The 27,707-nt window shown below is 37.5% G+C and overlaps 1 protein-coding gene across 2 annotated transcripts in view; it reads right to left on the bottom strand.

Moving 5' to 3' along the window:
• Positions 1–10,874: 10,874 nt before the first annotated feature.
• Positions 10,875–27,707, bottom strand: part of LOC140162598 (serine/threonine-protein kinase OSR1-like) — a 29,780-nt gene continuing 12,947 nt past the window's right edge. The window contains exons 6-14 of one of the 2 annotated variants that reach the window (XM_072185860.1): positions 25,817–25,918; positions 25,343–25,476; positions 23,873–23,987; positions 18,288–18,458; positions 16,830–16,873; positions 16,198–16,319; positions 14,975–15,036; positions 13,660–13,738; positions 10,894–10,991 (exon numbers count right to left, since the gene is read on the bottom strand). In XM_072185860.1, the coding sequence (XP_072041961.1) occupies positions 10,990–10,991; positions 13,660–13,738; positions 14,975–15,036; positions 16,198–16,319; positions 16,830–16,873; positions 18,288–18,458; positions 23,873–23,987; positions 25,343–25,476; positions 25,817–25,918 (831 nt within the window). In that variant the 3' untranslated portion in view covers positions 10,894–10,989. Of the gene's footprint in view, positions 10,992–13,659; positions 13,739–14,974; positions 15,037–16,197; positions 16,320–16,829; positions 16,874–18,287; positions 18,459–23,872; positions 23,988–25,342; positions 25,477–25,816; positions 25,919–27,707 lie in introns of both variants that reach the window. The other variant, XM_072185861.1, reaches the window with a different exon arrangement.

The raw sequence follows: 27,707 nt of genomic DNA, 5'->3' as shown, positions 1-27,707 counted from the left end.
ATGAAATTGAATGTATCGATGTGTTTCTTAGCAGTCCGGTCCGACTGCCTGATCAGGAAATACTGCCGAGTTAGGCAGCGTGTTGCCTAATTTGACAGACTAAATTGTTCATGGTGATTTTATAAAAGATCGGTGGAAATTTTACTTTGACACATATTAAATGATGTACAAATTCATCATGGTACATTTAAAAAGATTATAATTATTGTTACTTATGTAACTAATATGTGTATCTTTTGTATACCTTAGAGACATATTGTTTACTGCGCCTTTTTTAAAAATATAAGTGTGTGCAAATATTGATTATCATTATTAGGCCTATGGTGTTCTTATTATAATTATATAATGTAGCTAATTACAGATTTGTGTAAAATGTCATATTTTGTCTTATGATACACCCGGGGGAAATATGGAAGTGATGGCGATGTGCGGACACGACTCCAAAAGTAGGGGTACGTTTGTAAATGCCTCCAACTGTGGAGGTGTGTGTGTCTTGTCACATTCACACTGTGGAGTCTGCACTGAAAACGAAAATTAGTAATTTTCCGAAAATAGTTAGTCAAGTGGGTCGAAATAATTAGTCTTCTATTAAAAACGGCACAGGACTAATTTCATGATATTGTCGACTAATGACGGACTAATTAAAGTTTGGTCATTACGAATGCAGGACAAATGATAATTCTTGACTAATTCGTTCAGGTTTGACTGATATCACGCACTCGACTAATTGCAAGACTAATTAATTGTCGAAATACTAACTTCGTCCAGACAAAACGGGTTTCCAACTCAACACAGCGGGGCCAGCAGGGAAAGTTCTGTGCCAGGCAAAATTTGGAGGTAAGCTTTCGTGAATTTTTTCTCCAGAATTACACGTAAAAAATTGTTTTAACAAGTACACATGGAACATAAATTAAAGGTGTACATTTTATTATATATTACACTCGCGGTCGTGGCTTTAACTCAGATTTTAGTCCCATTGTTGGAGGTAATTCGAGTCGTCGTGGCTCATGCTGCATATTGTCATGATTATGGGGCTTAAGCTTATGTAAATTATCAGCAGACGACTCGTTCCACGACGGTCGTCTCTTTGACATTGTGAATGTGAGTTTTTATGCAAGTCATCTGCCATTGTCTGTGTTGCCAGGGAATGTAGTTAAAATCTTAAAATTAAATCTGTGGCCATTTTTATAGAAAATAGAAAGCATTGGCATTGCATGATTATGTACATGTTCATGTCAATCATGACATGAATACTACTGTTTTGGATTTTAATTCCTGAACGCGTACTCGAGAGTCTTGAGTTGACGCGCACACCACGACCTTGAAAATGTACGCTCGCGTCAGAGACCATTGCGTATACGCTGCAGGCACTCGTTCACGAATTAAGACTAATTATAATGCCTTTGACTAGTTCATAATTAGTCAAGAGACTAATACAAGACTAATCGATTTTAGTGTATGACTAATTACGGACTAATTAATTTTGTGCTAGACTAATCATTTTCTGGATTAGTCAAATAAGACATAAGCTGAAGGACTAATTAATATTAGTCAATTCAAGAACTAATGACTAGTTATTTCTTAGTCAAATAAGACATAGCAAATGACTATTTTTTTTTAGTCAATTGACCAACTTTCGTTTTCAGTGTGCTAACAACCGTGGAGCTCCACAGTTGAAGATAAGCTCAAAAATGGGGTTTTTGGGCCATAGAGGGGGGTATACCACCTGTCATTTTCTGATTAGAGCAACCTCCACAGTATGGCGGTTGCTGTGAGATTTGTGTAAAAAAATCTCCCCAGTTTGAATGTGGGTGTGTGAATCTCCCCAGTTGGAATATACACACACCTCCACACTTGGCGGCATTTACAAGAGGGGGTGCGTCGGTGACAGACTAAATAAAGAAAAAGGGGGTATTTCAGTAACAGAACAAAAAAATATGGGGTCATTTGGTGAGGATGAATAGGGGTGGGAATATGGGGTCATTCAGTGAAAGCATTAATTTTTTTAAAATTTGGGCATTCTGTGAGAGCATTTATTCCTAAAAATGGGGTCTTTCAGTGAGAGCATAAATTTTTGAAAATGGGGTCATTCAGTGAGAGCATTTTTTACTAAAAATGGGGTTTATTTAGTACTCGAGCATTTGGGAACCTGGTTGTCATTCAGTGAGAGCGTTTATTTCTAAAAATGGGGGTCATTAGGTGAGAACAAAATAAAAAGGGGGTCATTCAGTGACAGCCGGTTTGAAAATTCCCATCACCTATTTTTAGGGAGTGCACCCCGGGTGATACACATTACACAGCTTTCGACTTAACCACTAGCAGGCTATGTAAGCTTATCTATTACAAAGGTACCAAAATTAAATTTTGATGATTTTTACGATGAGCAAATCATTGAATAGGCCTTTTTTTTAAATAAAATAATTGCTTAAGTCATATTTTTACAAATTTCAGAAAATAAGATAGCATAAATCAGCTCTTCGTCATAAGAGACGCCTCAGTGCAGTAACAATGCTTAATCCTTACACTCACTTTATAGGCTTAAATAGGGTAGTCAACTCACAAAAATAATTGCTCAAGTCCAATAAAAATGAGAGAAAAAAAAACCTAAAAACAAACAAACAAAAAACCCGAGGCATGTCTTTTTTTCTTAAGACACTATCCTAGAGCATGTTATATTTTATTCAGGGTGTTCCAAGTTGCCTGATCAAAAAAAAGTAAAAAAATCTGGGTACAAATAATTTGGGCTCACCCTGTATTGTTTTTTAAAATTATTAAGTTAGGCGTCCAGCCTAACTTATTTCTTTCTTGCAATTTCTTTCTTTCTCACAATTTGCTACTCCTTCCACATCCTTGATCGGATTTTGACCAAACATAATCACAAGCAGTATTGGGTAGCTGGCTACAATCACAAGCAGTATTGGGTAGCTGGCTACAAAAGTTATTGGTTGTTTAACGTCAAAGGTCATCCAGGGGTCAAAAATGGTCATTTTAACCGAATAATGCTCCAATTGAGCTGAAATTTATATGCAATGATCCTTATGACATTCTAAACATGTTTAAAATATTTTTAAACTTATTTAAAGTCATTACGGGGTCATAAAGAGGTCAAATGTCATATTTTTTCAAAATACTCCAATTGAGCTGAAATTTAAATGCAATGATCCTTATGACATTCTAAACATTTTCAAAATATTTCAAAATTCATTTAAGGTCATGCCAGCTTTCCAGTCTTATTAAAATTAATCATCCACCTAACTTAACTCGTGCCCTTGCAAAGGGCACATTTGCTCTAGTTATTATTAATTATTCATGTATTGTAATAAAGAAAATAGTCCAATCAATTCTGGAATACATAGATTTATTTATTCAATATTTCGTTCAAATTGTCTGATGCAATCTGATGTATGTACTACATAAAGATATATTTGAAACATTGATGTTCGAGTGACATAACATGTCAGCTGTTATTCTACTACTTAAATTTTTGTTTACCATGGATGGGTGTACACTGGGGTTTATTTATAGTAGAACCACATCCCACATCAGCTATTCTAGTTGAAATTCATACAAGGGTATGAATAATCATGACTTGTTTCAGGCCCATGAGTTGCCTACTGTAGCCCATTGAGATTAAAAATCACACCACCTATTCAAGACATGGTTTTAATCTCCCACAGAGGGAGTGTTAATTTTAAATGGGGTTACCTGAATGGGTAACTCCGTGTACTCAAATGTACACCCCCTGTGTGAGAGATTAAGGTAATGTCTTCCGTAAGAGGTGTATGGATTTTAAATGGATATGCTTATAGCTCATTTTCATCTTGACTTATTACCAACTAAAATGTGTAATTTTACAAAATAAATAATGCAAAGTTGGAAAGAATGATTTCTCAAAATGAAACCTAAAAACCTGCTGGGCTATTCCATTCGAAATCCTAACACCCCCATGGAAGACATGACCTTAATCTCCCAACACAGGGAGTGTAGAGTCACCCATTCAGGTAACCCCATTCATACTCCCTGTGTGGAAGATTAAGGTCATGTCTTCCATAGGGGGTGTATGGATTTCAACATTGCCCTGGGAGTATAAAGGTCATTACTTTTTTCCCGAAACAATAAAGTGGTACCTTGTTAATACAAAGTTGTCTGGGTGTCGGATTTTAGTGTTAACAGAAATGTTGTCTTTAGTATCAGGTAGTCGAGTTATAATTATGCTTGGAACTGAAAAACCACTTTGGGGATAAGGAATTTTGTTTTAATGAGTTTCCACAGCAATCATTTGCCTGTTAAACCATAGACTCTGATAAACACAACTGCCCACAGGTACTATTACTAGTAAAATGGGGCGTGGCTTCAAAAATAAATGAGTAAGTGCAATCATTTTTACCATTGCTATATTTATCTTTTTTCTGAGGGGTATAGGAGCTTAAGTTTTCTTAAGGGGCATGAGCACCCAGCATGAGACATACATGTAGCTATAAGTGGGTGTGATAAGTGAGGAGGGCTTTTCTTTTTAATAAGCATTACCTACAGGGTTGTACCGGCCACCAATCCAATATTTTCAAATTGCCCCACTGACCAGCAACTAAAATGACTTTACTCAAATTATATGTTGAGAAAATACAAATTTAAACAAAGTTCTCACAACTTACATTGTGGAGGTTGGTGGCCTGCGACCAGCATCCACTGGTCTTCAATGCAGACTGATGTTGGTTTTGTTGGTAGCAGGAGATTGGGTCATCTGACCTCCGACGGTCAAATTATATGATTTATTGCTGTTTTATGGGCATATAATGGCTCTTCATCATACAATTATCTTCTAAATTGTACCATACAGATGCATTTTCAATTATAATATTTTACAAAAAATATAAGTTTTTGCTTCATAAACAGATTCATTGTCATCACAAGGCAAGGAAAACAAAATTAAACCACCTTTGGTAGCAAAAATCTCTTCTGTTACAATCTATATAATATTTTTGGAATTTTTGTTTTTTTAGAGGGGAGAGCATTTACAAGAGAAAATATGTAAATGACACCATTACTTGCACTGGCCTCAGTTCACTCACTGACAAATTAAAGTAAAGTTGATAAAATAAACTGCTGCACTACTATAAATCTGATCGATACACAACTTTTGCTTACACAATATCTAACTCCTGGGTGCATTTGCAATACTGAATCCCTCCATTGGTGGCTCAAATCCCTATATTTTTGCAATGCATCATGGTCAAAAGATGGCCCCTGACAGTGTGGTCTTTAATAAATTTCAATCAAACGATTTGGGCTAACCAAGGCCTTCAGTTAACTGCGCAACATATTGCGCATCCCTCAAATTCAGTAAATAAATATATTTGCATGTTGTTACTAACATTGATACAATATAGAATCTTGATAAACCATGAACCCTCTTGATAATTTCAAGAATAAAATTTTTCAAAAAATGCTTACTCTATTCTATCTAATTAAAGACCCTCTCATTTTTTCAACCAAACTGTTTCATAAATATAATATTTTTGAAAATGCGATCAACTATTTCACGATATCCATGTATGCATCCATTGTACAGCACAGACTGCTACAAACCATGTGTCAACAGTCAAAGTCCCCATGTATTGTATGCTGTGAATTCTCGTATATTCACGAGGGCCGATTTTTCGATCATGCCGTGTCTAACAATCACGCCAGTGTTGCTTGCCTTCGCGTATAAGCGATAGAGCTTTGCGTGCCTTCGCGATTACGCAATAGACCATAAAAATACACTGTAAGTGCGTAGCAGTTTTGCCTGTCACATTTCAGGGAACCATCGGCCCTCATTATCTGCCGATGCTGAGACTTTGACTATTTGTACGCGGTCTGTTATCTTTTTCGTCCATGGTATATAGTATTTGCACAAATTCCTCATTGTTTGTGGAGCACCGCAGCACTACAAGACGGTACAAGCAATGTTTTGAATGGAATTATCATTATAAAGAGACCTCTAATTATCACCCCTTTTTGGAAAATGCAACAGCCCCGCTGCATTAATTAAAGAGAACACAGGACTTGCATGTACTTACATACAATATAGAATCTCGATGATAAACCATGAACCCTCTTGAATAAACTTCAAGAACAAAATTTTTTCAAAGATATTTATACCAAAAACTAAGCATAACTTCTGTCACATGTCAATAAAAATAATTAATAAAAACTGGCCACCTGCGATACTATACAGACCACTCTATTTTTCCAAATACAAATTTACAACAAAATACATTCTTAATAGTAGAGCTAACATTTTGCATTGTCTTTATCAGATACAATGTCACTTTAATCCACCCATTTTATGGATAAGTGTGTGCTCAAACTACCGTATTCGTTCCATTAACCGCCCATGCCCCTATACGCGCCCACCCAGTGACTTTACAACAAGCAAACTGTGATATTAGTTTATTAACTGCTCATGCAAATCTGAATCATGGTCTGAAACATGATGGCACACTGATGATGATGGACTGATATTTTGTCTTTTTTTTTACGTATTGTTGGCTTAAACAATGTAAAAAATGAGTGCCCACCCAAAACGACTTTGTCAAGCACCCTGGGCGGTTAATGGAAAGCATACGGTAACCCAGGAAAGGTCACTAGTCATTCATATGGCTTGGAGAGAATCCATATTTCATGAAATTTGCATCCATCCGCAAATCTTCCTTTCCCGACGATAGGATTATACAGTTAGCGGAATAAAGCTGTCTAATATCTCAATGAAGTCTTGGCAATACATGTCTGGCTTATTTTGTATATGATAGGCCCCTAAGTACACTTATCATGCATCCAGAACAGATTTTTAATCTTTGATTTTGTCATTTCCTGAAATGGAAATCTGCGAACATCAATTCATTACTGAATGACCACTTAACTTGAGAGAGTAAGTTTATCTCCATAATATAATCAAATTTTGCTACAAAAAAAGGAAATAAAGTCGTACTCCTGCTGATCCACACTGATAAGCTGTCAATAAGCTGTCGACAAGGGCATAGAAGTGTGACCACTAATTCTACAATAATCATCTTTGAGGCAATGAGAAAATAACTGACCAGGCCTTACCAGGACCAGTGCAGTTGCTCAGTGATCATTATCAACGGATGTACGCCTACTGATGGGTAAAACTAGCCAAGGGGGGTAATTACAAGTAACTAGGGTGGATTAGTGACTTTGGTTTTATTCCTTTTTCATAGAGGAACTGGACTATACTCTCTCTTCATTTGACCAGTGACCCTTCCTGGAATATTCTCCATGTTTTTGACATTTTCAAGGCATCCTGTCCCAATTGCACAAAATCAAATTCTTTACACACGAACATGTTCATCATTCCATTTAGTCGCAATGCATAGTTATAAATCAATCACTGCTGTGGTGTTGAAAAACATTTCATATCATAATTATTTTCTCTCTCAATTGAAAAGAAAAATATAAGTTGGATGTATAATTTGAAGTTTTTGATTCCAAAATCATATTTGTTTAAAATTAATGCTTGTTTTCAGAGTCCAAGTTCATTATAGAAAAGTGATTGGATTGATCCTTTTACGTTCGATGGATATCACAAATATGGTAAATGTGTATGATTGAGTGACAGCTGCTAAAATTAACACTTGTCAAATTCAGAGATAACCTTGTCACTTATTAAATTGATAACCAGGCAGGCTTGGTTCACCCCAGAAGAACTGCTCTGACAGGGATTCCTCTGTAAACTAACGCATCCGGATGGTATGTATAGAGGCCGTCAGCGTGACATCATTTGCCGCCATCTTGTGGGTACACTCTGTGATGGTTGTTCGATCTCCATGCGTGGACAACAAAATCACCACGTTGATGCGTGATAACAGCTGCGTGGCAAGATGCGCCCTGTGCGTAGTGTCCGACGCATGAACACGCAGATCATTTGTACCCACAAGATGGCGAAAGGCTGACGGCCTCTATTAGTGGACAAGCTGTTCCATTAGCAAGAAGATATCTTACACTTCCCACAATGCATTTCTTCCCTGTACTGATGTGCTATACAGTGTAACATAGGTCGATAACGACAAGAAATACCTCGATTGAATGATCTGTAAGATCTTTTTTTCTTTAAGTTATTTTTTGTCACAAGTGACCCATATTACACTGAATAACAAATCAGTACATGGAAGAAATGCATGGGTGGGCAGGCCTTGCCGTCTAGATTTTAAAGGCGAGTGGTTAATCACTCGCTAGCATGATGCTAGGCGAGTGGTCGAATTTTCACAAAAAACACTTATTTGGGTATAATCAAGTTTCGGTCTTAAAACGGTATTTATGAAAAATTTGTGACTTTCCCCGCTTGGAGGGGGCACAGAATCGATTAAATGCTGAATTGGCTGATTCGATGGCTGATTTTGAGAGATTCGCAGCGAGTGATTTTTAGTGTCTATGGCGAGTGTAAAATCGCTCGCTACAAATCAATTTTGGGCGAGCGGTGGCGAGCGAGAGCGATCGCTCGCCTCAAACGGCAAGGCTTGGGTGGGAAGTGTACAATATCTTCTCCAATAATGACTGGACTCTGAATCAAGCACCAGCAAATTGCAAACTTAACTGGTTTTGTACAATATAATATATCACATTTGGGGCTGGTAGCTTTATGTAACAATTCTTTCATATTATGATAAATATACCATACATTATTACTACATAATAGATTACATAACACAGTATAGTAGGAGATTGAAGGGCATTTATAGATATTTTTGAAGTGACTTGGGAGGGGGGTAGGTTGATGATGTATTTGCTACTATACACCTATGATCAGAGGAGGCTTAAATATAGTCCCACAATGCACTATGATTGGGAAATTTGATCAATATAACCTAACTTTAAAGGCAAAGTCCTCATTAGACATCCTCTGTCCTATGATATAAAGCCAAACAAATTCCAACCACATGGGATGTTTTAAAAACCAAACTGACTAACGGTCGACTGCAGAACCAGTGACTGGGCTGTTGCAGTTGAAATCGATACACCCCCTATGGACGACATGACCTTAATCTCCCACACAGGGTATGTGAATTACAAATGGGGTTACCTGAATGAGTGACTCCATTTGAAGTCTACACCCCATGTGTCAGAGATTGCAGTCATGTCTTCCATAGGGGGTGTATGATACATTGGTTTGTTAAAATGATTGTGCCTCGAGTCTGCACTGGATAGTAAAATTAACCAGCACTCGACTTAGCTATAATTTGGTTCACCTCAAGTTCGGTATTGACGTCAATGCTCTTTTGCGGTTGCGCCACCAGCGTGCTGACAAGCCACACCTGTACGCGTGTGTGTACATTCAGGGTGCTTAACTTTAAGCACACGATTCGATACTGTCACCAGCACAATATGCATGTGCATCACTACAGAACATGAGATGAACCAAATTATAGCTACATTGTACAACCCTGACTCCCATGTGGATCAAGATGTAATGGTCTAACCTGTTAGAGTTAAGGTTAGTCCGAATCACCGTCATTCGGACTGACGGGGTGTCCCCATTACAGCAAGAGAAACCAAGGGACACCCATTACATCTAGGGAAGATATGGCACCTTCAATCTCCTTCTATTCTGTACCTACATGTAATATGCTCTTATATATTATTACTAACCTACACTGGTTCTCTGCAGTCTTTTGGTTCCTCACCAACTCCTCAAACAGATGCAGGGAAGGCCAGCTGGAAAATGGTACCAGCGACTTCTCAGGAAAAGGTAGGTTCTTGAGACCTTTCTTGAAAATAACTTATCCCCCCACCCCTCGAGAAGCCATCTTAAGAACTAATGAGATCACCAACGAATTAAGAATTTGAAAGGACAGCTAATCTAAGGCAATTTGAAGAGGCCACTTAGGCAAATGCTTTTATTCAAATTTAGGGCACCACAGGGCACCCACAGCAAATTGTCTTGGTGCCTTCGGTTAACTTGAGGGCTGCATGAGATAATCATATCTGGATGACTCCTCATGAATGAAGTTTCATACCACGTAAATTGCTGTACCCAGCCTTTCACCAAAAAAAATAAAAAAATAAAAACAAAACTGATTTCAAGTTTTGAGTTCAATTGCTTCAACAGTTGTGAAGTTTAGGGTTAGGTTAAGGATAGAGTTAACTTAGTTATTGAGTTTCCTGACTATAATAGACTTGTAACCCTGATAATTGGGCCACCCACCTGCTAAGAGTACAATGACAGCTGCATATCACCCTGATAGGATACAGCTGAGTGAGGAGTTGGTGAAGTACAATACCACTGAAGCCACAATCAGTGATCCACTAAAACAGAAAATGTAAATAATTATAAAAACAGGTTTGTGCATTTTTTAAAGAATCTTGTGTGTGCGAACATACTCTACAAGTGATAAGAGTGAAGGCCACCTAATTAGGATACAAATTGATATTTTAATCAATATTAGAGGCTTATATCCACAACACAGTATAGCAACACACAATTGAAAGAAGCTTTCACATAATTCTTTCTCCCTTTTTGTCACTTTTTATATGAAAATTATACCTAAGGCAATGAGAATTTTATATCCACCACAGCTTAAGCTATTCCTACTAATTTCAAAAATATTTTCACTATTTTTCTGGGATCACTGATAGGGCCATTAACCCCCTGAGCACAACCTGCCGATCTAACATTGCCTCTTGATTGGTCAATTACATGATATCTTCATTTTAATCACCAATCAGAATAGAGCTTTGCAAATAATTCACCCCAATTTTTTTGTGTGGTGAAATTATTCTAACAATGTTGCTGATTGGTCCAATTGATAATGAAAACTTTTTTTTGGCCAATCGGCAGGTAGTTCTCATGGGGTTAAAGTACAGAGACAACAGAGTCACAGGTTGGTTACAAGTGACGTTTCTAGTAATACTACCCTACATTAGCTACAGGTCAGCTGTGCAAATCCTATTAATGCTTTATCATTAGGCACTTCGTTAGGGTCATAACCAGAATTCTGAAAAATAAAGAGAAAGAAACAATTACTGTTAGTCATTAATTTATTTAATAGTGTCATATTTGTAGGCATGTTCACGATAATGCTATTACCATCTATCGCGATAAATTTTCATTATCGTGAGCGCGATAATAGTTTGACAGGCCACAATATCTTGATGGTAAATATGTGTCTTGAAAAGCAAGCAGATGACACCGAAGGTGATACCGAGAGTGACCAACCTGACAATGGCGCCAATGACAATACCGGCAATAGCGCCACCAGATACAGACTAACAATATTTAACAATATTTTCTTGTTTTTTCGAAACAGAAACTTGGTCAAATAAAATGTTTTTAAGCTGACCTCATGGCCATTATCGATTATCACGATAAATTTTGCTGGCGATATACGATATTGACGATGAACATGCCTACTTATTTGTGTATGTTTAGACACTATGCAGTGATGCAATTTCGTTGAACTTTGAGCTAATCAAAATTGATTCTCAGCAATTCACCTTCAGGGTTGTTTGATTTAAATCATGCCGATTTAAATCAGTGATTTAAATTGCGTTTAAATCACTTGATTTTTTATAAAAATCACTGATTTAAATCAACTTTTTCATTTTTTACCATTTTTGATAATTGTAATTTAATTTCTTGCTTAAATTGACTGTTTTACTTCATTCTTATTGCTTCTACAACTTTTGGATACAATTAAAATACCTCTATGATGTCACTTTGTTAATTGCTAAAAATTCATATTCAAGGTGCAGAATTCAACAGGTTTTTTCCCATGATTTTACCAAATCTTTTCTTTGAAATTTTCACATGTAAAAACAATTCACCTGGTAGGATTGTGCATATGACTAGCATTCCAATGGTACTCTTTTGACTTTATCATGGGGTATAGCAGTTCTTGGAATCAAAAAAATCAAAAAAATCGATTTAAATCAAAAAAATCCGATTTTTTTTTATTTAAAAAAAAAAATCAAAAAATCAACAACCCTGTTCACCTTGCAAGAATCCAGTTAACTAGTTCTATCTGTGGAATATGCATGAATTTAGAAGGATCGTTGCGAGAATTGATTCTCTGAATCTCAGCGAATTTGCTCAGGGGTATCATACCACTCATCAAACACAGGCAAGATCATGCACTAGTAGGAGGGAGATATCTACAATCAATAGCTAGCAGCTGGTTAAACCTGAATATATTTTCATTTTGCTATATTCTGAAACGAACAATCTTTGTTCCATTATAATCATTTTCTTTTTTTCAATTTTGAGTTCTTGAGTCTGGATCATGCTGATCACATAAGACTGGCAAGATCATGCAGAGGGAGTGAGGTAATTACAATCAATAGCCTGCAGCTAGTTGAGCCTGAACAGGGTTTTGTTGTTGGGGGTTTCCCACAGGCATGCACCACATATTCTCAATCAATTTCAAAATAAAAGATTAACAGTAACTGGTTCGTTACATCATTTTATCTAATTTTGTAAAAAATTGTTTCTGCATTTATCTTGAATATAGGGAGTATCATGCAGAGCATATCACAGGCAAGATCATGCAGAGGGAGCGAAACAAATGCAAGCACTAGCCTTCAGGTAGCCAGACCCAAATAAGGTTTTGTTGTTTTAATAATCCATGTTATAGAAACTAATTTTGACCCTTTATTCATAAACAAGCATCACAAGTTTGTCTATATCCTCTTGTAAGTCCAAAATCAAAATAAGAGATTCACATAATTTGTTTTAATTTTTTGTGGAAAATTTTATTCTTCAATTTTCTTGAGTCCAGTACATTATGCTAAGCATAATATAGAGCACAGGAAGATAATGCAGAGGGGGTGAGATATGCAGCTGGCAAAACCAAATATTGTTTTGTTATTCAGTCCACAATAAAGAGTTTTTTTTTCCTTTTTAATGTTGAATATTTATCAAGTTAGGAATACCATGCTGGGTACAGAACACACACAAAATCATGCAGAGGGAGTAAGGTAACTACATTCAGTAGCGTGCAGCTGGCCAAAACCCAAACTGGGTTTTGATGTTGGGTAGTTCATTACGAGCATAGCCTGATCTTTATTCAAAACTAGGCATGAATTCCAGGGCATGAATCACAAATTCGATATATTCTCAATCAAGTCCAAAATAATTAAAGGATTAAAACTGATCGGATGAATTTTTTACATTTTTTATTTGGAAAAATTGTTCTGAAATTCTCTTTAATCAGGAACATAATAGAACACAGGCAGGATGATGCAGAGGGAGTGAGGTAAATACATTCAGTAGCCTGCAGCTGGCCAAACCCAAACTGGGTTTTGATGCTAGGTACGTAGTTCATTATGAGTACCGTCTGATCTTACTTGTTCCTTTATTCAAAACTAGCCACGAATCTACTATATTCAGGCCTGAGAATACACATTCATGATAAAATCTGGAAAAGCGCGTAAATTGGACAAAAACACCTGAAAATGTGCTGAAAATAAATAAAATTGTGTGAATTTTGACATCACAAAAGTCTTTTGACTTGAAAATCTCATGCCTGTATATTCTCAATCAGGTCCAGTTCAAATCTTTTTCCTAATATGTGTGGTTCTGTTCTTTAAAATATCATTTACAATATTTCTATCATGTCAAGCATCTAGAACACAGGCAAGATCATGCAGGGGGAGTAAGATAACTACATTCATCAACAGCCTGTAGCTGGCCAAACCCAAACAAGGTTTTGTCGTTAGGGAGCTCGTTATGAGCACACCCTGAATTCTGGAGAAATAAATGGTTAGCAACAGTTGGTTAAACATGGGTTGTAGATGTGGCAAAGGTGTGCTTGTAAAAATGTGAAAGAGATGGTTATAAGGAAATTTATCACATGATAGGCAAATCGGGCTATTTCAGTTGAAATACATTTCCTATGGAAGACACAACCCTAATCTCCCACACAGGGAGTGTAGATTTCAAATGGAGTCACCCATTTTCGGTAACCCCAAATGAAATTCACACTCCCTGTGTTGGTGATTAACCATAACCCTTTCTATTTCAACAAAATCCAACAGCATAAAACCACTGTGCATCCCAGGTGAGTGGTTGACACAATCACCCCAAGTCATATATAGTCATGCTTTCGCTGGCTAGGCCAGCAAAAGACCTATGGCCACTCCCTGTGTTGGTGATTAACCATAACCCTTTCTATTTCAACAAAATCCAACAGCATAAAACCACTGTGCATCCCAGGTGAGTGGTTGACACAATCACCCCAAGTCATATATAGTCATGCTTTCGCTGGCTAGGCCAGCAAAAGACCTATGGCTACCGGTCACCGATCGAGTGGTTGTCACAGATGGGTGTCTGGGATTTGAATTCCCAGGGGAGCAAACAATCATAGCCAAAAAGCATGGGAGAAGTTAGGGTTAAGGTCATCATGGGGGGGTAATGGATTTCAACTGTAATACCCCATTATGAATAAGACAGACAGCTGTAAATACCCAAACACATGTATGAACATTCATCCATCACACACACTGAAAGAAACACAATAGATACAAGAACATACCCATCCTAGCACACGACTATACAAAAGCACAATTTTTCACCAATTTCAAACCAGGTGAATTAAGACTCCCACACACACCCACATGCATGCCACTAAATAAGGACTTTTAATTTAAACCAGTAATGTGTGAGCAGTGGCGGAAGCATTAAAATTTAACAGAGATGAGCATATTTTGTGCTAATTCAAGCGAAAAATTTCAGACTATTTTGGCCCAAATTGGAGTAAATTTTTGTATTTGATGGGTCAGTGCAAATTTGTGCAACTGATCCTATTTTTGTGCAATTTAGGGCCCCCTTCTGCTGCCTATGTGTGATATTGTAAAGACACTTTCCCAAAGTTAATAGCCATACCATGTACATACACTTCACACATGAAATCATACTTCTCACAGTCAGTTCATCTCTGGAGTGGATGCAAACACACCCCCACACAAAGTATATCATGCTTACCAGTTTAAATGTACGTGACTTGATACTGGGATCATCCAGAACTTTTTGAAGGTTGGCTGCAACTGAAATATAAAATTCAACATGAAATCAATTTATAATGGCTACAAAATTGGGCGATTTACAATTGTAGAAGGAAAAATAAACAAAGTTAATGCATTTACTTTTGTACAGACTTGGATCTGAATATGAAATACAGATGTTGAGGGAGTGAAGCATTGCAAGTGTTTTTCCTCTCCCTTATCTGCATTTGCATGTAATACTATTGGTGAATTCTGTTTTGTGGGTCCGGTAGTTTGCTCGCGTTTTGGACGTCTCATCTACCGATCGGGGGACATTATTGGTGATGCGGTGTGGGCTGGCGGCACTCCTACTCTCATTCCGGAGTGTGCAGTACTTTGCGGTGGTTGGTCATATGCATGATTTGGTGAGTGTGTCCCTTCATCACCGTTGTTGGCGTTGGGCCAGCTGCCTTCCGATCGGTGTCTTGGTTTTGCTGTGACTCATGGTCTGTGATGGCGGACTTGTTTATGAAGGGACACGATCACTTAGTCATGCGTATAGCTGGCTACTGCGGGGAGCTGTGCGCTCTGGAGGTGGGAGTGGGCGTTGCTGATGGGGTTTTCCGGTCAGGGGATGGGACGTCTGGAGATGTAAACGTTTTTAAATATCTAATTGTTTTTGATGTAGTGTAATTTCCTCTTACAATGTGCTAGTGTGTGATGAGTGGTTCTTCTTTCCCATCAACAAAGGGAGTTTTGGGTCTGACTTTGGTCTGGGATACTGGGTCTAATAATAAGCGCAATGACTTATAGTGCGCTACGCACATACACAACGCCTAGACGTTGATCCACAAGCCTCAGCACACCTTCGCTGACCACTAAACCATTTACGCACAACTTTGGGCTTCTCAGTCAGGATCAGCTCCCCAAGTTTTAGTACGGGTTACAACAAGACAGTAAGTTCGTCCAGGGGAATTTCAAGCTAACTCAATTTTTCCACGAAAGCGTGTTTAACCACCACCAGGGTTCGAACCCGCAACCTCTTGCACCATAGTCGAACATTTAGCGATTGAGCTAACTTGACTTCCATATGATGCAACTCTGTTTTATCTGAAGGGGAACCTCGCCTAACTCAACCATTTCATGTAACGGTGGCGACTTGAACTCACATCACTACACACTAATGTATCGGATATTTAAATCTAAGTTACCACGGTTACTTACCAACTATTACATCTCTACCATCAACGAGTCCAGCAGCAACCAGCTCCTGTGAAACACTCTCTGATGTGTCTGATCCGGGCGTAAAATCAAACCGGATGTCGTTTAATTCCTTATTTGTATTTCTGCGAAAAAAAAAATTACAAATCAGTTATGATACATTCAATGTTTGAACTCAAATCATACAATGGGATGCTTGATTCTTCTATAGTTCAGTGTGTGTGTGTTTTAGCCAAGGCATGTCATTACAGCTCCACTTTAGGAACCACTTAACCAGCGACCAGGAAAGTATGGGTGTCAGACAAGTGAAAATTCACTGTTGGTGTAACACACATTCCCAACTCCTATGGCTTCTTTCTCATCAGAAATACTTCGACTGGACATTTCACAACATATTCGTTACAGAGTTGTTGTTGTTGCTTTCTTAAGTAGTTTTTACTTGGTCCTTGTAGTTTAAGAACACCGAGTCCTTATTAATGGTCACATACCAGTGATTTTACAGCTACGGGAGGACAAGATGTTGATTCAGCTATCAACTAAAGTATTTTGACCAAATACCTCATAATTTTTAATCTAATGGCATTTTTCAAACTGTATACCTTATTTTCATACACACGTACTGTACTCTTTCTTACCTTAACCTGAGAACGAAACTCCTTGTTGGTCCTTCTGCTGCTGGCTGTAAAAAGACATAGGCAAAATATTTTTAGCCAAGAACTAACTTATGCTTTGAAAATATGGTCACAAATATATGACTATCCACCACAAATGGACTGTAATGTCGGAAGAGCTTGTATTGAAATAATTACGGCTCATTGTAATTATCAAAAAACAATAGAAAACAAATTCGAAGGATTTCCCAGCTAGTTAACCAATTATTTACTACCTTCCAAACAAGCAACAGGGGTATGTAATATTATCAATGTAAAGCTTATCTTGAGGAAAATTTGCCTGTCCAATATCTCAAAAAGTGAAAATCTTAACATTACAGCCCACTCTTGGTGGATGGTTTACATATTATGATACAATATAAATTATTAAATAAAAGTGCACAAACTTTGTTACAAATGATTTGTCCATTTGAGTCTTCATTTTCATTGATACATTGTGGGATATTTGATAAATTTTGGGATATTTTTGAGTCCAATACTTTTAATGCTTTTTCCTGCGACAAATTCTGAACACCCGGATATTCAAAGCAAGTTTAGACATGCTGAAAAGCTGGCCAGTGTAGCATGTTAGCTATTCCCATACAGTAAACAGTAACTTACCCAATGATGGAATAGGTCAAGAATACAATACATTTTTTAGGCCATGTTCAAATACCGGTGTTCTTCTAGGCAGTAGTATCGTTTGATGCGCAGTGGCAGCACCAAGGGGATGGGGATCTACCCCCCTAATCTTAAGCTTTGCCCCCATAAAAATTTGTGGCAATTATATTAATGCAAATTTATGCCAGATATTGCAGGCATGAGACTGCACACTTCCCCCACCCCCTCCAAAAAAATGAAAATGTGGGTGAAATTGGGCAAAAAGTACCCAAAACAGGCTGAAATTAAATAAAATTAAATAAAGCTGTGGAAATTTTGATTAAAAAAACCCCGGAAAATACTCTCATGCCAGATATTGATTGTCTGTGCATATGAGATGTTTTGCAATGGGCTATTCCAGTTGAAAACCGTACACCCCTTATGGCAGATGTGACTATAATCTTCCACACAGGGAGTATGAATTTGAAATGGGGTTACCTGAATGGGTGACTCCATTTGAAATCTACACCCCCTGTATGGGAGATTATTAAGGTCATATCTTTCATAGGGGTGGACGGATTTCATCTGGAATAGCCCAATGACACAACTCCTTATAACTATGGAAGTTGTAACAAGTGGACAACATCCCAGTCTCTGAAGTAACGTAAGCTGGGGACATCCCGTCAGTCCAAAACACTGTCAGTCCGAAACACCATCAATCCGAACCCCCTGAAAACTTGTTAGGGTTAACCCTAACCCTATAACCCTAACCAGTTTTTCGGACTGACGGGGGTTAGGATTGATGGAGTTTCAGACTGACGGGGAGACCACACATAAGCTTACCTCAGCTGGGTCTCTCATCTCAGTGCTGGATTTGCCCCCTACCCTCGGTGAGCGCCCAATACTCGCTGCCTTTCCTTCTTCGCTGTTCTCGTCCAGCTCATCATCTGACCATTCCCATCCGCCATCCTGCGTGCGATGAAGCCTTCCGCTAGACCCTGGCACACGCTTTATCTGAAGGTAATGATTACATATATAATATAAAGTCATTGTACTTTTAGATTATTGTAACATTCAGACAAGTCTAGTAAGACAACAATAAAATGGTACAATCATTTACAACAATTATGGGTATAAGCCCAATCACCATTCTAACTTCTGGTTTTTGAGAGCAGTTTTGGGACACTTTGACCTCTGACATATCGGGAAAATTGACGTAATTATTATTAATTTTCTTATTATTGTCACAATTTTGATCATTAAAAATACCAAATAATTAATTTATAAAATACTAATATTTTTTATATTTGTTTTAGTTATTGTAAAACATTTTACATTATATTTTGTACGTACAAAAACCAAATATTTCTGAATTTTCTGAAAGGTCAAAGAACAAAGTGTCCAAAACTGCAAAAACTGTCCTACAATGCATTGCAAACTTCCAATGCCGATTGGGCTAATTGCTTATTGGACAATAGGGCACCAGAACCAAGCTTATTTGACCTTTCGATCGACTGTTGATGCTGCTTTGATGGTTCCTTTTAATGAACTATCACCTAATTAATCAGAATTAATGGTAAATTTGTATTGGTCAATATCATTACATGCAAAGATTTGTAATGTTATCACAATTAACAATAGTCAATTATTTGATTTTATTAAACAATAAGAATCAACCAAGCAACAATAGTCGATTGAAAAATCAAACTAATTTGGTTTTATATACCTCATATAAAGATTCCTGTCATCTGATTGGTTGAAAGTGCAGTCATTGAATTAACTATGCCCGCAAAATGAACTATGGACCGGTCCATGGAAATGAACTATGGACCGGTCACGTGCGTCCGCGATCAAACTGCGCAGCGTTTTTCCCAGCATAAATGATATTACGCACGCGTTAATGTTTTCACGCGCTATAATTACGCAGAAAGCGCAGATTGTAATCTGTGTGCCGTTCGCATTGAAACTATTAATTTCTCTTCCCAAAATCGATGCTTTTAACCAAACAGGTGACAAGAATCTTAAGATTTGGTATATAAAACAAATATTGACTGCTTTTTATTCGAGGCATGGTTAAAATTATAGGCCCGCGGTGATCTCAAAACCATGGCTACGCCTCGGGCATAGTCATGGTTTTGAGATCACCTTGGGCCTATAATTTTAACCATGCCCCTCATAGCAGTCAATATTTGTATACTATTGCCTAGACACCAAAAGCAAAGTGTGAGGAGACACAAGTGGTCAACGAGTATATGGAGGGTCACACAATATGCATTTATACTCCTAAAAACTTAGGTCTTGAAGTCATAAACTGCAGAGGAGTCTAGCCTGGAAGCTTCCACACAAAGATGACCAGACTGCCCTGTGAAAACAGGCATAAAATTTACGTCATAACTTATCGGCTTTGTGCACAAAACAACTCTGCATAGGGCCATTCCAGTTGAAATCCCTACACTCCTCAATTGGCAAATCCATTGGGTCTTTCACACGCAGATACAACATATCGCACCACGCTGACACAAGAGATACACATACCATGTTACATGCCACGCAAACGACACATTCACATACACATATTCAAGAAATGATGAAATTGGATGGGCGTTATAAGGCTTTATAGCCTTCCAAAAGAGTGCCCGAGACGACAGGTAAACCCACGCAGTTCAACAATTAACACACACCCAGGTCTACTGTCTCAAATAACAATTTTAAGAACCAATGAAATTAAGGGGAGAACAACAACTGTTAAAAATACATTTTACAGTTCTACCTATAACAACAGTTTTACAAGTTATGGTCATCATTTGCAATCAAGGTTATACATACAAGATTCATAGTTAGTTTTGAATATTATACATAGTATTACTATTTGGGTTACATAGTTCAGTAGGGTATTAACTATCACCTAATTAAACTATCACAATCTTTTCTACAATTTGATACTGGTAGCAAGAATGAATGCCTATAGATGAGGTGACTGGTGGTTATGTCCATGTTTACATTCAAAACACCCTCTGTTGATTCCCGCAGGGCAAAATAACACACAGTATCTCAGTATCTATGGCAGAACACAAAAATTCATTTCCAAACCCAACTTTCAAAACCTTTGTTGTTTTAATTTTGTGATATGTACCTTGTGGCACCTGTAATAAGATTTGATAACAATTTTGGTATTATTTGCTTTAAAAAAGTTAATGCAAAATATAAACTTCCTCCATGCCTGGCAGTTGTCTACCTTTGTTTGTTTGTTTTTCTTCTTTTGCCTGGGTTACTCATTCAGTGGATGTTTTAAGGTATCCTCTGTTCTTCCATGAGGCCCAGGGAAAGACCTCAGACCAACAGAGGGCATACTAATTGTAAACAAATGTCACCACATCTATAAACATGCAGGATTTTGTTGCAGGATTTAACAGACACACTAGTCCTGATATCAGGTGTATAAGATTAAACTAGGAGAGTAAGGGTCTTTCTGCTCTTCTCTGGACCCCAGACCTTGGCAACTAACCTTGTCACCGACTTGGACTGGAAGTTCCTATTTGTAATATTTATGGAAATAAGCAATAAAGATAGGTCAGCATCCTCGGGTTTAGGATTTTTTAACCTAATGAGAACTACCTGCCTATTGGTCAAATAGAAGTTTTCAGTATCAATTGGACCAATCAGCAACATTGTTAGAATAATTTCACCATGCAAAAAATTTGGGTTGAATTATTTGCTAAGCTCCATTCTGATTGGTGATTAATGTGAAGATATCACATAATTGCCCAATCAGAGTCAATGTTGGATTGGCAGGTAGTGCGCAGGGGTTAATTAATTATTTAGCATATTTGCGTTAGGGTATTGGATTAGGGTTAAATAAATAAATCATATGGATTTGCCCTACATTGTTACTCAACCACAGGGGGGTTATCTTTAAAGGCCCATTCAGCGATTTGCTCATCCGGACGATCGTAGAAATCATCAAAATTCATATTTTTGTACCTTTCAGGGACAAAAACAAGTACTGACATAATTTCCTGAAACTGCTTTAACATTTCCTGAAAATGTGTATTTCCCTATACTTTGTACAGGGAAGATCAAAGCAAAATTTCCTGAAATCAGGAAATTTCCTGAAGATTTACATCCCTGTACCTTTGTCATTGTCAATGATGTACTAACATAGCCTGCTAGTGGTTCAGTCGAAAGGCATGTATTTGAGACATAAGGTATTTTACATGAATCTGTAATTTATACTGACCAGGCATGTATGTGGGGTGGGGCGAAGGCGACTCCCCGGGTAAAAAAAAAGAGAGGGAGAGAAAGGGAAGGGGAAAGAGAGAAGGAGAAAGAGAGAAGGGTGCAAACATTGTGAGTATTCATAGGCTATGGTTGTTTCAGCACTTGCCGTCCTTGAGTTAAGGGCAATTATATCAAACTGAAAGTTTTGGGCATTTTCCCCTTCACAAGAACAATCATGCACACGGGATTAAATGACACCCCTTATATCAAAGTCTAGGGATCTCCTTTATGCATTCCTCTTGTGTGTCAGCTTTATTTATCTGAATATTTGGGTGCAAACACTGCTAGGCCATGCTAGGACTGCCTTAAAGGTAGCATAATATTTGTTACTGGCCGTGCATGTGTGCCTACAAAAATGAAATCAACGCTGGCTCCCAGATATTTGATCTCACACCATCTTACTGTCCAGAAATGCCGATATCCGATACTGAAATTTGGCGGTTTTCCGATAATGTCTTCTCAACTTGTGTCGACGTTATGTTACTCCACATAAAGCAATCATTAACAAGGTTATAAGTTTTTCATGTACAGAGGAATTCTAGGTTCCACAGAGGCTGAAAAAAACTATAAAAAAATCCTGAAAAATGCTCAATTTGTTACTAAATTTGTCTCAGATATTTCTTAAACCAGGTAAGGAATTGTTTGCATTGCCTTAGGGATGCACCATTAAATATTATCGGGGGGCTAGGGAGTTTTTGAAGAAAAACAATTTTTGCCTCACTGATGAGTAAAAAAAAATTTTGCTTCACTGATGAGTAAAAAAAAAAAATTTCCCTACCCAGCTCTGTAAAGGTATACATTAAAATTTTAAAAAGACAACTTCGCCGCTCGACAGCGAAAAAAAAAAAATTCTGCCTGATCCCAACTCCCTAGCCCTCCGATAATATCTAATGGTGCGTCCCTTAAATGCTTTAATTTGTTACTGTGTGGAATAATAAAGCAAGAAAGGTCAAACCCCACTGAACCCTTTTGACCCCAACCTAGTTTGCAAGGGAATCCCTCTGTAGTGCAAACTATTCCTTTTTCTACATGACGAACAATTTGAGACAAGTTCTGTTACAATTGGAGCCATTTTCATTTTCTAGCTTGGAGCCTCAAATACGAAATTTAAATAATGATGCTCGAAAAGGTCATGTTCTCTCCCATTACTCTGGCCTTAAATGCTTTAATTTGTTACTGTGTGGAATAATAAAGCAAGAAAGGTCAAACCACACTGAACCCTTTTGACCCCAACCTAGTTTGCAAGGGAATCCCACTGTAGTGCAAACTGTTCCTTTTTCTACATGATGAACAATTTGAGACAAGTTCTGTTACAATTGGAGTGGTTTCATTTTCTAGCCCATTTGTGGAGCCTCAAATATAGCAGCACACCTACTTCTGTTGTGAATGGAAAATTTGACCTCATTATTTAGAGTGTGTTAAATGAAGTGTAGCACTGTGTGATTCTCACAGGATTAGCAACATTTTCCGCCCACATGATGGGGCAAATCACCTTATTTTTCACCCAATTTTTCTCTTAACCATTGGTTTCTATGGGACTTGAAACTATGATATTTTGCGTTATCGGTTGCAATGTCAAGTGTGTGCATAGGACTTTGTGGAAAATAATACGAGCTACACAGTTCACAATTAACAAAATAATATACCAACAACTGCACTAGCAATGTTGAAAAGTTTTTCTTCTTTATTGATTTTTATGGGATAGGAAATTGTGGTCAAAAGTTGCAGGGAAAATCCTTAACAGTTGAATTGTGAGTTTGGCAACCTGGGATTAAATTATTAACGTCTGTTAAAAAACATTTCAAACAATCATGCGTTTAGTATGTTATCAATCTGTTTCACACCTTGCATTTGCAATACTGGTACTTGTTCATCAATAGGTGAAGTGACAAGCACAAACCTGTGTAAGAGACAGTTGATATTTAGCACCATTCTGATCAACCCATGCTTCAAAATGAAGAGCAGAAAAAGTTCCAATATTTTTTGCAAATGAAGGAAGTTGGCAAAAAAGCCTGAAATCAATTAAAAGTAAGAAAACTTGTATCCCTTTCCCTAACCCCGGCAAACCTTGGTCAGTTTAAGCTCTCATGGGTAGAGTAGAAAACTGTAGGGAACCAGCGTACATATCACCTGTGTAAAACACAACTTACGCTGACATTTTTATCCATAAGTGAGATTCCATGTGGTATCAGATGCTCCATTAGGAATGCAGTGTTCTTTGCTTTCTTGAAGATTGGCATTTTCAGAAGTTCAGAAGCTGTGGGCCTGGAGAGGAGAAAAAAACCCCAAACATATCGTATTGTTTGTATTAATTAGGGGTTCATTCATAGGATTGAGGCATAAATCAATGATCATGCCGAAATCCTATGAATGAACCCCGCTCATACATACCAACATTCTGAATATTGTTAGCAATTCAATACAAATGAAAATAATAAGGGATTACAAGTTTAAATAACATTTCCATACCGTTTTCCTTCAAAAATTGGGAGAAAATGAGTAGGCCTACTTGCAGGAAGCAGCTCGGCTCATGAGGTCAACGGCCGGGAGTCAACACGTTAATCTTTTGCGCTCCGCGTGAGATAGGCGCGGTGACATTCGCGTGTACGCAACACTAGCAAATCGTCAATCATGTTAATTGGGTTCCAACGCAGCTTGTTTATACCCTGCATACTGGTCATAAAGCGGAATTTATGACCAGCAAAAAAAACGCCCAAATCCAATCAGAAAGCGTCATTATATCGTGAGTATGTATGAAACGCATTTCATGGAACAATCAGCCCTCATTATCGGGTGATGCTGAGACTTTTGACTGCTTGTACACGGTCTGTTATCTTTTTCATCTATACACAGCGCTACCAGTGATGCACTCGTTGAGGGGGTACTACACTCCTGGCCAATTTTGTGCCTATTTTTGCATTTTTCTCAAAAATTATAGCGCATTGGTGACAGGTAAGATATGTATATTATAGGGGCAAAGACTACAACTACTGCGCTGAAAATTCAGCAACTCAAGGCAAGTAGTTATTGATTTATTGATCAAATATTGGTTTTCCCTCATTTTTGACTGTAACGCATACAACTGTTGTCTGTGCTGAAATAAAATTTCCAGTGCAGTAGTTGTAGTCCTTGCCCTATAATATACATATCGTACTTTTTGAGAAAAATGCAAAAATAGGCATAAAATTGCGCAGGGGTGTAGTATCCCCTTAAAGAAATCTCTTCAAATAATTCGTTGTGATTACGCATACTGCAAAATTTGCAGTGCAGTAGTTGTAGTCCTTGCCCCTATAATATACATATCTTACTTGTCACCAATGCGCTATAATTTTGACAAAAATGCAAAAATAGGCACAAAATTGGCCAGGGGTGTAGTACCCCTTAAGGCCAAGTAGGCAACATATTTGTCCAGTTTTAGTCATTACCGCCATTGTTCACAATTTTCTGCAATTCCTTTTATCAGATGGATTCACCAGAAGAATCTACCTCCATTTTATGCGCTACTAACCAATCACAGCCTGTGGTGAGTTTGATTGACAGGGTCATCAGATCTGAACTAGTGTTTTTATCTCTGGCTGACTGCCTCTGATTATAACATAAATCTGTAAAACATTGCTCACCTTTTTTCTGGTTCTTTTTGAAGACATTTGTTAATCATTCTTCTGAATTCTTTGCTGAATTTTTTAAATTCATCCTTAGTTTCAGCTGCTGTATCAAGACTAGGAGGGTCATTCTGTAGAGTCAGCATTAAAACCTGAAAATGAAGATTCAAAAGTTATGAAACGATGTGCAATTTGTCAATCAAAATAAAGAGTTTTTAGATCTCCAATAGCAAATAAGCTTAATCCTGTTCAGTCCGAATGACTATATTCTTACCACTCTTTGATTGGCTAAAACATGATATATTCCTCTTTGTAACCAATCAAAATAGTTCTTAGAGACTGAATTATTGGAATTATCCAATAATTCAGCAGGTTGTTTTTCGGACTTTTTGTTTTTGAAGTTTGGTAAAATTATGTAACATTAGGGCAAGAATCTGGGTCTCATAATGGGTCAAATATTCTTGGAATCTGCAGCAACTTGCCTATACATACCTTCATAGGAGGGTATTTAGCGTATGGTGCCTTCCCTGTGGCTAACTCAATAGCTGTGATACCCACACTCCATATGTCTGCTTTAAAGTCGTAACCTTTGACCTGAATCGAGATAAAAAAAACCCATAAAAATATGAAATAGAAATCGAAATAAGACATTTGGCAGAGATGCCAACATTAATATCCAGAAAATAGCGAGGATTCAAACAAGAAATAGGGAGGTTTTCAAAATTAGATGCAACTTCAATGGCACATAACTTGTCAGAAATAGGGAAGTTGCCAAAACTGGGTGTCAAAATGGACAAAAATGTTTCCAAAAATAGAGAGCCTCTCTCTAAAATAGAGAGGGTTGGCATCTCTGCTTTTGTGTAAATGAGCAGCTCCTAAACTGGATATATGTTTTGGAAAAAGAAAATCCTTAACAGGCACAAACATGGACTGTCTTTTGGAATTTGCATGAGAGCATTAAATAGCTCTTCTGGAGCCTTCAAGGAGAGCTGTTATTTACAATACATGTACAGTATGTAAGAAGAGAATGAAACTATTAAGGGAGATAAAAATCACTCTCCTATATCAGATTGAAGGAGAGCAGTGCTCTCGCTCTCATCAAAAGGCTTCACAAAGGACCAAGAATTGGGGATGCTGAATCACATGTCAAACTCAAAATACACATAATTATTATACACACATTTAAAAATTAATGTTAGAACCTAACTTGTTTGATCTTTGGATTGACCGTCGATGCTGCTTTGATGCTAGTTATTAATGAACAAAGTATGAGAATTAATGCAAAATTTATATTAGTCAATATCAATACATACTAAGATTCATACGTTATCCCAATTAACAATATTCCATTAATTAATTTCATAAATAATAAGGATCGACCGACCAAGCATCGATAGTCGATCGAAAGATCATACTAATTAATTTTGTATCTATTGCCTTACAGAGCAAGACAAATTTTTAGTAAAAGTAAATTAGTTTTAAATCTATTAAAATCATCACAATGGCATTACTACTCAAAGCTACTTATCGTATCATTAAATCTGCTGAAGAGCCAATTGTGCTGCTACATGTATATATAATCCACAACCATGGCAATACTACTAGTAAACAAAATAGTCATAAGAGTCCAATCTGGCTATAAAACTGGCAACACTGTGAGCTATAAAGGGAATTTAAGGTCAACTGGGGGGAAGTTATAGTTAAGCCCCACTATCCTGTCAAGGTACAGGATAGCAACGATATCTTACACTCCCCATAAAGCATTTCTCCAATTTCAATTTTCTATACTGATTTGCTGTCTAGCGCACCGGGGGGAGGGGGGTGATTCCTTAGTGTCAATAGTGAAGAAATGTATCTCAATGAACAAAGCACATCCAGATCTACCAAAAAATATTTCTTTGTTGACTATTCTGTCGGTCCAACATGTGGCTCACGGTTTGTTATGAACAACAGAAACCGACTGTGAAGGAGGCTACATAGCGATGTTGTTGGAGTGACATTCAATTTCGGAAAAAACAACACTCGACCATGGAATTTAATTTTAAGTTTGTCAGTATATAAACGGTAAATCAAGTAAGCTTCTTCCACTCTGAAGACTTAGAAACGGTTGTGTGATTCCACTGACTATTTGCGGTCGAAATTTACATAACACCAATGACAGAAATCATCAACAAAAATCGAATCAGGGACTTGTTTTCACTTTCGAACATCATCAACCGGAAGTGACGTGACACGGACCGACAGAATAGACCAATTTTTAGCCATCTATTCTCAAAATGAAAACAAGGGAACCTGTACAAAGTAATGAGTTTTGTTTAATGAAATGAGCGGATGTATCATGTTGCAAAGGATTCTGGGAAGGGAATGATATGTTCTATGGTTA

Source organism: Amphiura filiformis, chromosome 10 (assembly GCF_039555335.1).
Source record: "Amphiura filiformis chromosome 10, Afil_fr2py, whole genome shotgun sequence".
Lineage (NCBI taxonomy): Eukaryota > Metazoa > Echinodermata > Ophiuroidea > Amphilepidida > Amphiuridae > Amphiura > Amphiura filiformis.
The sequence above is the reverse complement of the archived record's forward strand: the minus strand, read 5'-3'. Positions and strand labels throughout refer to the sequence as shown.